At 37.9% G+C, this 14,184-nt stretch overlaps 1 protein-coding gene across 2 annotated transcripts in view; it reads right to left on the bottom strand.

Moving 5' to 3' along the window:
- Positions 1–14,184, bottom strand: part of fndc1 (fibronectin type III domain containing 1) — a 38,627-nt gene that overhangs the window by 15,649 nt on the left and 8,794 nt on the right. The window contains exons 2-14 of one of the 2 annotated variants that reach the window (XM_026923025.3): positions 13,495–13,689; positions 13,249–13,335; positions 12,236–12,304; positions 7,250–7,459; positions 6,880–6,978; positions 5,748–5,868; positions 5,416–5,603; positions 4,948–5,055; positions 4,503–4,691; positions 1,310–3,430; positions 1,098–1,213; positions 805–916; positions 314–709 (exon numbers count right to left, since the gene is read on the bottom strand). In XM_026923025.3, the coding sequence (XP_026778826.3) occupies positions 314–709; positions 805–916; positions 1,098–1,213; positions 1,310–3,430; positions 4,503–4,691; positions 4,948–5,055; positions 5,416–5,603; positions 5,748–5,868; positions 6,880–6,978; positions 7,250–7,459; positions 12,236–12,304; positions 13,249–13,335; positions 13,495–13,689 (4,011 nt within the window). The remainder of the gene's footprint in view (positions 1–313; positions 710–804; positions 917–1,097; positions 1,214–1,309; positions 3,431–4,502; positions 4,692–4,947; positions 5,056–5,415; positions 5,604–5,747; positions 5,869–6,879; positions 6,979–7,249; positions 7,460–12,235; positions 12,305–13,248; positions 13,336–13,494; positions 13,690–14,184) is intronic. The other variant, XM_026923026.3, reaches the window with a different exon arrangement.

Raw genomic sequence — 14,184 nt, forward strand, 5'->3', positions numbered from 1 at the left:
ATTATACAAGAGTAAACAGTTATGTGATATGGTGAGTTAAACAATCTTTAATTTAATCTTAACCCTGGTTACATTGCCATTTCAGTTGCATTCAATGGCAATAAATCACATGCTCAGAACATCTCATTAGTAAAACATGCTTTAACACATTTTGAAAATCTTTTTATGTGCAGGTATAAGCCCATCTCAATTTTTTTACTGTTTCTTCATTGAATAGCTATTTTATATGATATGATATGATATGATATTGGTACAATATTTGTCATATGTTAAAAACACCTGGAAAATTCAAGTATGCTTTTAAAAAGCTCACCACTTGGGTAGCAGTCCAGTATTCCATAAACATCCATCACAGGAATGCCGTTCTTATTCAGCTTTGGAAATGTTCCAGGGGGACAGGTAGGCAAAGCTTCAGTTGTGGACTCTAGAGTTGTAATTTCTGTTGTTGTTGGTTCAGCAGTGGTTGTGGTGGTGGTTGTGGTGGTGGTTGTCGTTGTAGTTGTAGTTGTAGTTGTAGGTGTAGTTGTAGGTGTAGTTGTAGATGTGGTGGTTGTGGTTGTAGTACTGGGTGAAGGACGATCCAGGCCCACCACTGGCTTCCCTCCCACAGTGAGGTACTTATCTTTGGGGTTAACCACAGGCCGACTGTCCCTCCCATGACCAAACAAAGCCATACCTTCCTGGTTTACTAATGGGGTACCCTGCTCATCTAATGGAAAACAGATCATATGTTAACTGTCTGACAAACGTTTACTACATCTGAAGCTAGCAGTTAGTAAAATGAGAAGGAATAAAAAATCATACCAAAAATAGTTTTTCCATCTTCTCCAATGACTACTTTCCTGGGCCGGCCTCTAGTATCCTGCAAAACCTTTCCCTCTTCATTCATTAAGACTCCTTTATCCAGATCTACAACCTAAGGGAGGGTACATTCACTGTAAATACATGAGAAAGATTAAAAAAGACACATGGCAGGACCTAAGCCACAACATAAAGATATCCCTTAAGACAATGTTTTGACTTTTCACACAAAGTTGTTGGCAGAGCAAGCCTCATTATATGTTTATTAATATATATAATTATTAATGTAAACACACCCATCTGGTTCCATCGGGGCCTGTAATATATTTGACTCCATTTCCTTTTGTATTTTCATTTGATGTAGATGCAATTTTGCCATTTGTAGCTGTAAGATTTGGTCGCCCATTCTTGCCTGCACAAGCAAATTAAATACGAGACACTGTAACTTCACACCTTCATTTAATTTATGTATATATTGAACAAGACTTGTGAATAAAATTAAGTTTACCTTGCCCATAACTAGGTTTGTGCAAGCTGAGTGGGGTTTTTCCTCTTGAATATTTGTCAGATCTGTGTGAAAAGCGTGATCTCACCACTGGATTTCTAGCTGGAGCCGTTAAGGAGGTCTTGATATCAGTTGGAGTGTCGCCACCAGAGTTTTGATAAGTAGCAGGTTGCTTCAGGGATGAGCGTGAGACCGATCCCACAGTTGATCTAACGTTAGCATTTTGGCTTGTACCTGTGCCATGATCTGAAGGTGAGGCTTTGTGTTCCATGGTCTGGGAGGCAGAAGAGGATGAAGAAGTTGAAACGGATGATGAAGAGGAGTTTTGTTTAGCAGCAGAGCCCAGTTGTGTATTTTGTATTGTCTGTAACCTACCAAGCAACCGTAACTCATTCAGACGACTGGCCAGGAGAGCAGAACGAACCTTTCCTTTTGAACCCAAACCAAGTCTACTGAGAGTCATATAGGATGAGTGAGAGCTGTTCTCAGATGTTTGACCAGACTGCTGAATCTCTTTAACATTAGAGGCAATTGTTTTGGGGGGATCAGTTGGGGCAGAATTCTTATTGCTAATCTCATGGGTTTCTTTGCTGACCTCAGAGAGGTAATGATGTTTGTGATCATTGCTATAGTTTATGTCTTCTTTGTGAACGTGATCATTAGAAGTTGTCTGTCCATTGCTTGAAACAGCTTGTCTGCTGTTTACAGTTGGTTTTGCAAGGTCAGAGTCAACCAAATGTTTTGTAGTGTAGGTTGTTGGGAAGGTTTTGGTTTTACCACTGACATGCTCTCCTGGGGTTGTTGAATTCGATGGTGTTCCTCTCAGAATTGGCCTCCCTGCACCTACAGAAGAAGCAGTCCTGCTCGATGGGATCCTGACATCTTTTCTTTGACTACTTCCAATTACTATCTTGGAATTTCTGTTAGACAAGGAGGAACCATGTCCTGCGATTGCTGTAGACGGAATCTGAGATGAAGGCAAATGACTATTAACAGACTTGTCTTTATAATTATTGTTACCAAGGTCCCGTGTATTCTCTCCTTTAATTGAAGGGGAAGGAGTAGTGGTATATTGATAAGAGGAAGGTGAGTCTTCATTATTTTTAATCTTTAGTTTATAATCATTTTTATTGTCATATTTTGTGTCCCCAATGCTGGTTGAGTGGGTATCCCGATTGTCAGTACTGGATCCTGCTGAAGATTGTGATAAAGCAGATGAGGTTAAAGCTGTTTTTTGTTGTCCTGTCTGATATCTGTGACCCTTAGATTGAGTTACTCTTCTGCCATTTGGATAAACAGGACCAGGCCCTGAGTTACTGGCATGATTTGTTGGGTTAGAAACTCTACTCGTCCCAGCTGATGACACTGGCAAAGATAGTGATGAAGATGATGACTCTCTCTCTGTTTCCATCTTGGTTTCCTGAGGCAATGGGGTGGATGATTTTGCTACTGTAGTACTGACCTTGTCTTCAGGATAGGAGCTGGGGTGGACTTTCTTTGAGACTGCAGGGTCTTGGCTGTTGGGTAAACTGGAAGATACTCCTTTCTGATTCCTTGACCGTGACCCTGAGGTACTAGAGGGTGGCCGTCTTAAACGGCCGGCATTGACAACAGAAGATGTGTGAGGGGTCAGTGACTGAGATTGGTGATGGCCCTCTTTGGACATTGGAGAAGAGGAATGAGTTTTGGGTAATGAACCTTTAAGAATAGAGCTTGATTCCTTAGCTGCAGATGAAACTTTCTGTTCTTCTTCCTTCTCAGTTTTTGATGGAACATTGTTAGTACTTTCAGGTTGCATATCCTCAACAGCTTCATTTGCTGTTGCTTCATCTTCTTTTGGAGTGTCTGTTGGTGTCTCTTCTTCATCTCCTTCTTTATCACTGCTAATGGTTGTCCTAGAGTTGGAACTTGAACTCCTGACAGAGCCCCTTATAGATGAAAAAATGCTGTGATAAGACCGTGTTTGAGAAAGGGGGCGATATTTCTTGTTTGTGGGTGGAGAAGTAGTGGTATGGGTATGAGATTCTTCCGTGTCTTCTGTATACTGATCCTCTAAGTCATCAGATACAGATGTTCTGGATGGGTTCTTAGGCTGAGTGGAATGCCGTGAGGCAGTAGTGCTGGCTGGCAACAAAGTAAGGTAAACCTGTAAGGTTTTGTTAAGCAATTTTTGTCATATTCAGAGTTGAGTTAAACCTGTGTACCGAAACTGAGTGTATGTGTATTCAGACCTCTACAGACTTAAATGCTGCTCCTACAGTTGCATGTGAGCTGAATTAAACTCTCTGACAAGTTGTTATAATCTATATCTATCTATCTATCTATCTATCATATATATATATATATATATATATATATATATATATATATATATATATATATATATATATATATAAATTCACATTTTGTTGAGCAGCTAAATACACTCAGACAAAAAAACTACTTAAAGTGATCTGTAACCAAATGACAGCTTGGTTAGCTTATCCTTTAAACCAATGGCCATTATTTTCTTTATAGAAGAGCACTTGGAATGAATCAAAGCATGGCCATTGTTTTATTAATTTGAGAACTGTGAATTAAATGCACAGAAAAAGTAGCCTACACTGCATGCATACATTACAATTTCATGAAGCTCAATGCAGGCCACACTGTGTATAATTTTTTTAGCTGTTCGATATCAAGAGCTATTTTTTGTGATCTGTCCAGTTACTTCTCTACTTTTCAACAGCATTTCAGAATTTATTCATTTAAACTTCATGCTTTTTGCTGCTGCCCACATATAATAGTAGGCTAGTTTTTTTTAAAAAATTGCCTGTGCTATATTTATATTTGAGTCCGTGCTTTCATCTCATTTCTATAGTGTCTCTTTCTTTTATGCTTGTTTTTTAGACGGCAAAAAAACGGTAAAATCTGGCAACTTCAGAAGCTAGGTTTTAAACTTAAGTTGCTAAACCTTAATATATTTCTTTGATTTTAATACCATAATCTAAATTATGAATTAAAAGTAGAGAAATTAATAATAATATTAATATAATAATAATAATAATAATAATAATAATAATAAAAGTCATATTTTATTTTAGTTATACCTGCCAACATTTTAATGCTTTTGTTGTTTACCCTAGAAGTACCCTAGAAGACAATCTTTTTAACCTTAATTTTGTTGATAATCAGAAAGAGAGAATTTGGGACTTACTTTCCGGCATTGCAACACTCAAGGTTTTAGACTGTGGTCCTTGCCCTTTCCTGTTAGCTGCTCGAATTTTGAAGATGTAGCGATCACCAGGTCTCAGTCCATCTATGGTGGCTGAGGTAGTAGTGCCACGATATGTTACTGACTTTGCTCCAAAGGGTTTCAAGGCTGGAGCATAGGACAGGATATATTCTAGAAGAAAAACACAGAGTAATACATCTGGTCATTTATATTTGGATACGATACAATCCTCTTTTACTAATAGAAAGCAGCACTTTGACTAATGCAACATGTTAAACCAGAAAATATGATTTATTTTTATTTGTAACTTGGCAAAACACTAGTATAATTTTTCACAGCCAATTCCTTCAGAAATTTGGCCATACTCCTCACAGAATAAACCAGATAGAAACTGTAATAATAAACAGGGGTGCGTTGTAAGTCTCACCTCTGATTTTACCATTGGGTTCATCAGGTGGATCCCATGTTGCTGTGACCGCTGTGCCTTTCCCTCTAAGTGGTTTCACCTCAAAGTTCTCAGGAGGACCAGAGGGAGCTGCAGAGTTAAGGTCAGAACTGAAGAAAAGATATACATGGCCAAAGAGAAGGAGTAATACAGAGATTTTGCTCTAGAACTTCGGCGTTCCTCCTACCACATTTTTTTTTCATCTGGAAACAACACAGCTATAGGTTTTCCAGGAAAAATAGTAATGAAGTCATTAGTTTTCCAAGCAGGCAGGCAAGAACATCTTAATGATCCATTACACAGAGGCTGTTATGACATGCTGCATGATTTATGCAACTCTGACTTTGTTAATTGTATATATGCATTTTTTGGCATGAGTATGTGTGTGCATATGTGTGTGTTTTCTATTACCAGCACAACACAAAGTGTTTGGAGCTCACTCATCCATACCTGATTCAGGAGTCCTTTGGAATACAGATACACTCCATGCTCCATGTTGGTCTCCCTGACTGATTCGAACAGAGAATTCATACATTCCATCAGCAGAGAGCTTCTCAATCACGAGCCGCCTCTGTGAGGTCTCCTTATATTCCCACCGAGCAGACTCTCCCTTCTCTCTATATCTGACAGTGTATTGCCTACAAGTAAAGGACGTTTATTGTGACACAACAAAAATCCATCTTGAAGTGAAAATCATTAGAAACTATCCACTATCATACAAAGCTTGTTAACATATTACACAAACTATGCATAAACCAAAACTCATCTGACACATTTCTTACCTGGTACCTTCAGGGATACTTTTCTGTTTCTTGACAAGTGGATCCACCCATGTGATTACAACAGACTGGGGAGACAGAATCCTCACTGTGACGTCTTCTGCCTCCTCTACTTCATCACGCTCTGATAAACATGGTTAATGATGAAATACTTGATTTCCCAAAAGAGTAAGACTGTTTTACAGTTGTAAACTGTGTATCATATCATTATAGCAGCATTAAATATCTTAACTACACAATGTTTTTGAGCAATTGAAAAGAGTTGTGTGAAAGTGTGTGTTCCTCATGTAATGTTGTGACCTTAGTATTATAATGGTCTATCTCCAGTGAAGTGCTGTTTTGAGATATGGGACATCAAAGTTTTGAAATTCCAGCTAGCAAAACAGTTGTCAAACTCAGATAGAACCTTATTCTGTGAGCTCAATTACTATTTTATAAGGTTCTATCTGGCTGTTTCTTATTAGGTCAACTCTAAATCTCATTAAATAATGAATAAATGGTACTAAACATTGTAGTGAAAGACATTTTTAAAATTTATCAATATTAAATACATTTGAACATACATGTATATTAAGCATATTGCTTGGAGCTAGCTAATGTCAGTAATGTCATTTAATGCTATTGTTATGTGATGTTATCCACAATATTAGCTTTTTTTACATTAGCTAATATGCCAATATGTTTATATATTGCAAACACAGTCAGTACAGTAGACCTAGTCTGTACCTGTTTTTTTTTATTACTTTTATGTAGTATATGTAAACTGGTACAGGTAAAAGTTAATGTCTCCTTTGGCTTGTTGTACAGAGATTTACAAGTCTGTTCTTCTCTGTCAGAGTGTAAATGGAACATGGATGTTGGTTGGTCAAGCCTGCCTATGTTGCAAGCATCATATGTTCATCCTGGATGATGCTTGGCTGGCAGATGGAACCTCATCAAATCTCATTAAAATACATCTCTGATTTTGGAGAACTTTTCATTTTTTCAAGTATAACACCAAAAGTTTTGGAAAATAAAAAATAACACCACAGGACAATAAAGTATCCACCAGTGAAGTTTATGTGGTTAACATATTTTCAACTAAATTGCCAGATAGAACCTTGTAATACTGAGGTGCTACAATAATGGACTCTACCTGGAGGAGGGTTTTCGGTATTTACACTCGTACTTGCTGGTACGTTCCTCTGTAGTGTTTTTTGTGCCTGCAGTGATACCACATAGATGGACTCAGATGCTACGAATAGAGGGAAATATCAGATACAGCCATGTATCATTATATACGCCATGCTATTCACAAAATGAACATGCATTTTAACACTATATTGCTTACAGACCATAATTAACTCTTAAAGCATACAAGCTTCTAGGATCTCATTCTACTATATTAAGTAACTAGGAAACAGTATAATCAAAAATAATATCTTTATGTGAACAACATACTTGAGGAATATCAAAATAATTTCTAAATTCAGGTAATGTTCTCAGAAGATGCCTGTTGTCCTCACCTAGTTTAGGTTTGTTAGCATTGCGCTGGTCAGCTTGGGGCTGACTGAGGTCCACCCTATGTTTGTTTTGAGAGCGGATCGGCAGGTATCCTCCTCTGCGTGGAGCCTCAGGGCCTGAGGAAGACTGAGGGGCTCTCTGCTGTAACAGTGTTGGTTTCTCAACTGCAGGCTGAGGGCTTATCTTAGAGGAGAACTCAGATGACCTTCTACCTAACAAGAGATCAAGACAATATTGGCATTAGAGTTCTTTGTTTTGCTTCACTTAATTCAATAAACTGTAACAGAGACAAGGAAAATGATCAACAGAAAACAGAAGAAAATACTGTTTTATGCAGTCATAACAGAACAAAAGTTAATTAGGTTTAATAGGTTAGGTAAAATAGTTTTTTTTTAAACCTAGAGACTGATTCCTCACTCTGACGTATTGTCTACTTTAAAGTTACAGCTTTACTTCTGACTGTTACAAAGAGCCCACACTAGAGGCATCCAAAAATGTTAAATAAATGTTTCTTCACAGAAAACCTCACCAATGATAACACATTTTTAATCTATTTAAGTTAAGCATCCACCATACCAGTCCTTATGCAAGCTGTTAGTAAAGAAATGATAACATATTAGAACGTGAATAAGTATATAAACCTCTCAGGGGGATGCACTGTTTTAGCCATGCTGTTACAGAAAATTAATCAACACCTTCTGACCAATAAGAAAGAAGCATTCAACAGCGGCCTGAAAAAAATTATACATATACGTATGTGTGTATATATCGACTCATGTAATAAAAGGTTTATCTTAATACAAGAAATTCATAATAATTTACAACAATCATTTTAAACTGAGATGTTTCAGTCATTTCTCAGAAATGATATAAAAGTTTGTTGCAGGGACATAAAAGGCAATGATTTGGGATATTGACCATTTATACGATGTTATTCATTAACTTTAAGATCTTCGTGACTTTCTGTAGCTGATCTGTTTTTATTTTTTATTTTTAATGTGGCATCAATTTGCCTGTGTAAGTCATACTCTGGCTACAAAAATGTTGATTAGTTTTTGTAGCAAACAAATGTGATCTTGACTCTCAGACAAAGCATTTGCAGAATGCAGAGAGAATTTAGCAGCCCATGTTTATCCAAGCTTATAGCCATTCAGGACCACACAGTCCTCTGCTCTCTCACTTCCTTTTTGCTGTTTTTCTAGTGCTATTCCCCATATGACTGGACTTGGCCAGCAGAAAGCCAGGCAGTTTTTCCTCTCTTTCTGTCAAAGCATTGATTTCTCTCCCATTTTTCTGTGTCCTACTTTTTGTTTTCTCTTCTCATTGCACTGCAGTCTAATATCATAGACAGTATAATGAAAAACATCCCCCTGGGCTTTTCTTCTGTCTCCTTCAGTAATCAGTCGCAGATGATAGACTGCAATCTGACTCTGGCAATGGACACAGTGTCACTGCATTTTGAGGGCTGATTGCAGCAGATCAGAATTGCATATCTTAATCAAGGTTTCCTAAAGCAACACCAGGCTGAATGCTTAGAGAGATATTTTGGGTTAGCCAGGAGGGAACAAAATCTAGTCCTTGAGTGCTGTTGCTCTGCATCATTTAGTGTTTTCTTTGCTACAGTGCACTACGTTCATGAATGGCTTAAAGATCTACTGTATTGTATCAGTTGTTTCAGCAAGACAAGGCTCATCCATCTTATTAATATCGATTTTTTTTTTTTTTTTGCATTTTTACATGACAGTTACAGTATCTATTTAAAAATCATGAAGACTTTTTGTCTCTGGAAATTGAGCTAGACTAGAAAAGCATCAGAAATATAGTACATCAAAAGCAAAGGACAGAATGTATGTGCTAGAGTTGAATGCTATTGGGGTGAATGAGTTCTAGTTGGAGGAACAGGTCTGGAAGAAGAGGAAGGAAAAATAGTGTGTGTGTGTGTGTGTGTGTGTGTGTGTGTGTGTGTGTGTGTGTGAGAGAGAGAGAGAGATGAACGTGAGCTGAAATCATTCTGTTCATATGAGCTAGAAAGCTTTGGTTTAATTCTGGATCATTTTTCCACTCTGTCTCACTTTCTAAGAGGCAGCACTTCAACATATTCACTCTGGCACTGTACCAACTGCTGAAGGTACAGTACTATCACCAGAGAAATTAATATCATACCAAACTAGTGAAAGAGACTGGACAAATCTTGAAGCACATTTAAATTGCAGCAGCAGGAAAGGGAGATGCTTTTACCATCATGTAGGTGTGTTTCAATTATCTGCAGCCAGGTGTTCCACTATTAACTATTACCCCTATGAGCAGCATGGTGTGCAGTGGGTAGCATTGGCGCTTCACAGATCCAAGGTTCCTGGTTCGATTCTGAGCTCTGTCTGGTGTTTTGCATGTTCTCCCTGTCCATTTAGCTTTCCTGCAGGTTCTCTGGTTTCCTTCCACTTCCCAAAAACATGGCTGTAGGTGGATTGGCAATAACTTGCCCCTAGGTGTCAATGAGTGTGTCCTGACCAAGATAAATTGGTTACTGAAGATGAATGATTAAACCCCTACTCTTCTTATTTAAAGGCAAGAAATTAGGCAATGCAACTGAATTAGGCTCACACATCATTCATTTTAGAGGAAAAGACAGTGTATATGTATCTCTCTCTTTTGCCATCTGTTTCTCTGTTTCTTACTTTCCCCACTTACATCCCCTTTCCTTTCTAAGGGCTTTTATGGTATGTGCCTCACTGCACTCTGTTTTGCTTTCTGGCAGGTGCTGGATGAACCGGTCAGCCCTAGGGCCAAGAGCAGCTGACACAGTCCAGCTATGTGTGCACTCAGCTGGGTTTTACAGGGCCTGGCTCCCAACATGTGTTCACACCTGGTTATACTGAAAGGGCCAATTAAGAATTCCTACATGTCATATTTGAACACCATTCCACCAAGTTAAGCATCATGTAACTTGGTGCATGCATCACAAAAGTTTAAGTACAAAATATGAGGCTAAGAGAGCTAATGGCTTCATTTTTACTGGTTGCAATTTAATGAGATGATGATAATAAAACCCAAAGCCCACCATTTAAAAAATTCTGTGCACCTGTATCATCAGTTAACAGCTAGGAAAAAGAATCTTTTAGCTATTTTTGGGAGTTTTGCATGTTTTCTAAAAGTGTACAGCATATAGCATTATATTAAATATTGAATAATAATAACAAATACAATGTTGACTTTGATTTTGAAACATTTCATTGCAAAAATGAACCCAGTGCACTCAGACAGACACATTAACTTATATCTCTTATTAGCTCTCTGCCAGACAGAGATTAGCATGCAATGTTATGGCAACACCATGGCATCTCCAAGGTGAATCTAAAGCAGAACAGAGTCAGCACTGTAGGAATGCTAAGCCATTGCCAACTTCACAGACGTCAATCAGATGAAAAAAAAAATCTCTTTTAACTTGGTCTCTTTCAGGGTTATCTCTTTATCTTTTCTCTAAGCCTTGCTTTATCTTTTAAATATAAATGATTGTAATCTGACATAATGGGATCCTGCTGTGGTAACTGAATCCTCTGAGATATGCTTAATATCCCAAGAAGGTAGTAATAATATAGTAAGTGCAAGTGCATGTGCATTCATTGCTGTCTCCATACAATTACAAAGGCATTTGGAGACTAAAAGCGGTAACTCTATCTGAAAGAGCCCTCACAGTGCTACTATAGCTATGTATTTTGTTTTTCTCATTTTGTACCTCATTTACTCCTTGAAGTGAAGGAAACTATTATCATTTGGTTTATTTAGACAGATTCCTTCCCTTTACTCTTGGAGAGATAAAACACTCACAGATTGGCTTCAGCAAGCTTGGTGGATTAAAAAAAAAAAGAAATGCTAGTGCCATTATTCTAATAAATATATAACTGTGAGACTATCTAATATCACAGAGGCCATGTGTTTACCTCTAGTGCTGAAGAAATTAAGTAAATGAAGCTTGCACAGGAAACTCTGAAGTGAAAAGCATATGGAAGTTTTGCCCTTCTAGCGCCCTTTTAAACATTCATTACTGTAGGGACTAACTGAGAGACATTTTGCTACAGAGCTTTTTTGCAGTGTGAGTACTAAAAATGTAAATATGTAAATATATGTTTTGTTTAGCATGTTCTTATGCTGTGTGTGACTACTCTTATTGTTCTCCAGAAGCTATGTAGTACAGACAGAACAGGTTGCAGCAACTAGACCCTGTTATACCAGCAAAGGGGGACCAACTCGGTGTTAATGCCCATGGTTTTAGAATGGGCACATATGGGTGTGACTAACCTTATACTTTACCTTTGAGCTAGTTAGCAAAGCTAGGCTATAAATTATTTGTTAACACTGTTTATTATTTGCAAAACCAAGTGCATTTCAGATGGCTGTTACTTTCACTCCTACACAAGGAGACTGTTCTGAGATTTCAGTTTGGACAGCACAGTCCAGGACTCCTGTCTTGAGTTTCTGCTTCCTGTTTTTCACATTTCTTTTTCTGTGTTTGTGCTGATTCAGCACCACCCTGATCAGGGTTTATACTGTCCCTCATAATTAAAAAAAATGTTTGAGAGTATGAAATTCTGTGATTGTCTTTCTTGGAAGTCATGTACACGGGCACCATCTTTCCTCCAGCCAAACATTCCTGCCTCTATCTGGAGTGAAATTCCAAAAGGATTCCAAAAAACTTCTTGCCCCACCCAACTGGTTCACCAGATAAAAACTCCTTAGCAGTTTGAGTTTTAAAATGCTGGGGAAAGACACTGAATTCTGTCATCTAAAAACTTCAGATTTTCTCCTGAGTGAGTTGAGGTGTGGTGCCTTCATGACTCTGCTACAGATGGTGAAGGATATTGGCAAAGCTAAACTGTTGACATTCTGATGCATGATTCCTTCTTATGTCATTGCCTCTCATATTTTTCTTTGGCGAACGGACATTAGCTATTGAAAATTTAAGAAAAGATTTTGATTGTATGAAATCCTACCTGGTGAGGAGCTGTTTGCAGAAAATCCACCTTCAACAGCAAAGCCATCCAGTTTTACCCACTCTCCACCTGTAGTGAACAACAACGCCAATTTAATTCTCAGGCAATTGTATTTACGACAGTGATGACTTATTCCGATCAATGTACCAGTGATAAACTGACAAACTATGAGAATATATTGTATAACATGCCATTAAAACCTTTACTTAATCTTACATTATTAAAATAAAAATGTTTCGACAGACAAATTTATGGCCTACGCACAGCAGTAATTTGTGTACTTATTTAGTGTGTCTGGTGTAATATGAGTGCTCTGCAAATGCAACTATGCACACGGATGTTGTTTGTCAGAGGCAGAAAAGGAAATAATTTTGAGATTTATATGGCATGCATTGGATGGGTGACAAGCTGCCACAACACAAGGCCTCGATTTTGGCTTTGGGACTGATGACACAAAGCTCGGGTATTGGCTTTTTATGGTGGAGTACGATTCCAGATTCTAGGAAAGGCCAAATAATGGAAGAGAATGGAATAATTAGAATAGCAGACTGGACTGATTATATTCTGTACCGTGCTCAAGTGTGTGTCATTTTATTAGTCATCCAGTCTGGTTTTAAAAGGCAAGGTTAAGAATAAGCAGGGAGGCCATGAAGTTATAAATATTTTCTGTGTAAAAGATCAAAAATGACTTTGAGCCACATTAGGACTCTGCTGAAGTGTTGATTGACAATGTAATATTAAAATAGAATTTCTGTTAAGTCATTTGGATTTGTAAATCTTTTATAAAACTGCTTTGCTATACATTGGTCATAAAAGGAGTGTACTTTTGTGGGTTCTTGAATGCAGTCAATTAAACATGCACAAAAACTTTATAGCTCTTCATGATAAAACCAAGGCCCATAATAGCAATAATAGGAAACAAAGGAAAGCTCTCTCATACTTTCACGTGCATACACGCACAAAACACACACACACACACTCACTCACACACACACACACACACACACACGTACCTCCTGGAGTTTCTGCTCTGTAGACTGGTTTACTCATTCCCTCCTCATTCTCAGAATTGATCTTGAGAAAGTGCAGGACTCCAGGCTCTAACACACATACACACACACACACCCACACACACCGTGCAAATTAGACAAATAGTGCATGCTGTAGTCATGCATTTAATACTTGCAATTCATTTACATCTTTGCGTGACTATCGACTGTCAAATCTGCAGCCAGTAATGTAACATCTATCCACCTTACCTACGTCCTCTAGTACCTCGGAGCGGCGGTCCTTGTCCACCTTGATGAAGCGCAGAGACCTCATGGACTTGCCATAGCCAATACTGTATCGATCCACTGGACGACCGTCCAGCTCGTTAGGTGGGTCCCATGTCACCTTTAAGCCCTTCTCCACTGACGTTAGCTTCACATTGCGTGGACGTAATGGTTTATATGCTAAGAGAGAACCAAACAAAATGACTGCCAAATTACACATGCTGTCAATACAAAGATTTATTAAGTTTATTCATATGAATTGGTGAGCAGTAATGATCTGCTTAGCATATAATGTATCTCAAGGCTTGAAGTGTTGTGTTACTCACGATTTAGTATTCTCAGAATATTTTGAACAAAATTTAAATGAAGAAAAATGATATCTGAAAAGACTCCTTTTTATTTTTGAACAATTTAAAACAATGCACATTTTTGTCTCTATAAAACTTTGATGACTATGAATATAAATTTAAAAATTGCTACGAAAAACAAAATGTACAAAAGGTTCACCATATCTTAAGAATAAATATATAAATTTTTCAAAAAATGATCTATTAAATAAACAAAGTCTAAGACCTGGAGACTTTGAAAATGAGCTCCACAGCAGCACACAAAGTGTCATTAAAGCAGGAAACAGAGCTTCAAGCTCAGCTAAACTGCCTGAATTCCACGGCCTCT

This window comes from Pangasianodon hypophthalmus, chromosome 19 (assembly GCF_027358585.1).
Source record: "Pangasianodon hypophthalmus isolate fPanHyp1 chromosome 19, fPanHyp1.pri, whole genome shotgun sequence".
In the NCBI taxonomy this organism is placed as follows: Eukaryota; Metazoa; Chordata; class Actinopteri; order Siluriformes; family Pangasiidae; genus Pangasianodon; species Pangasianodon hypophthalmus.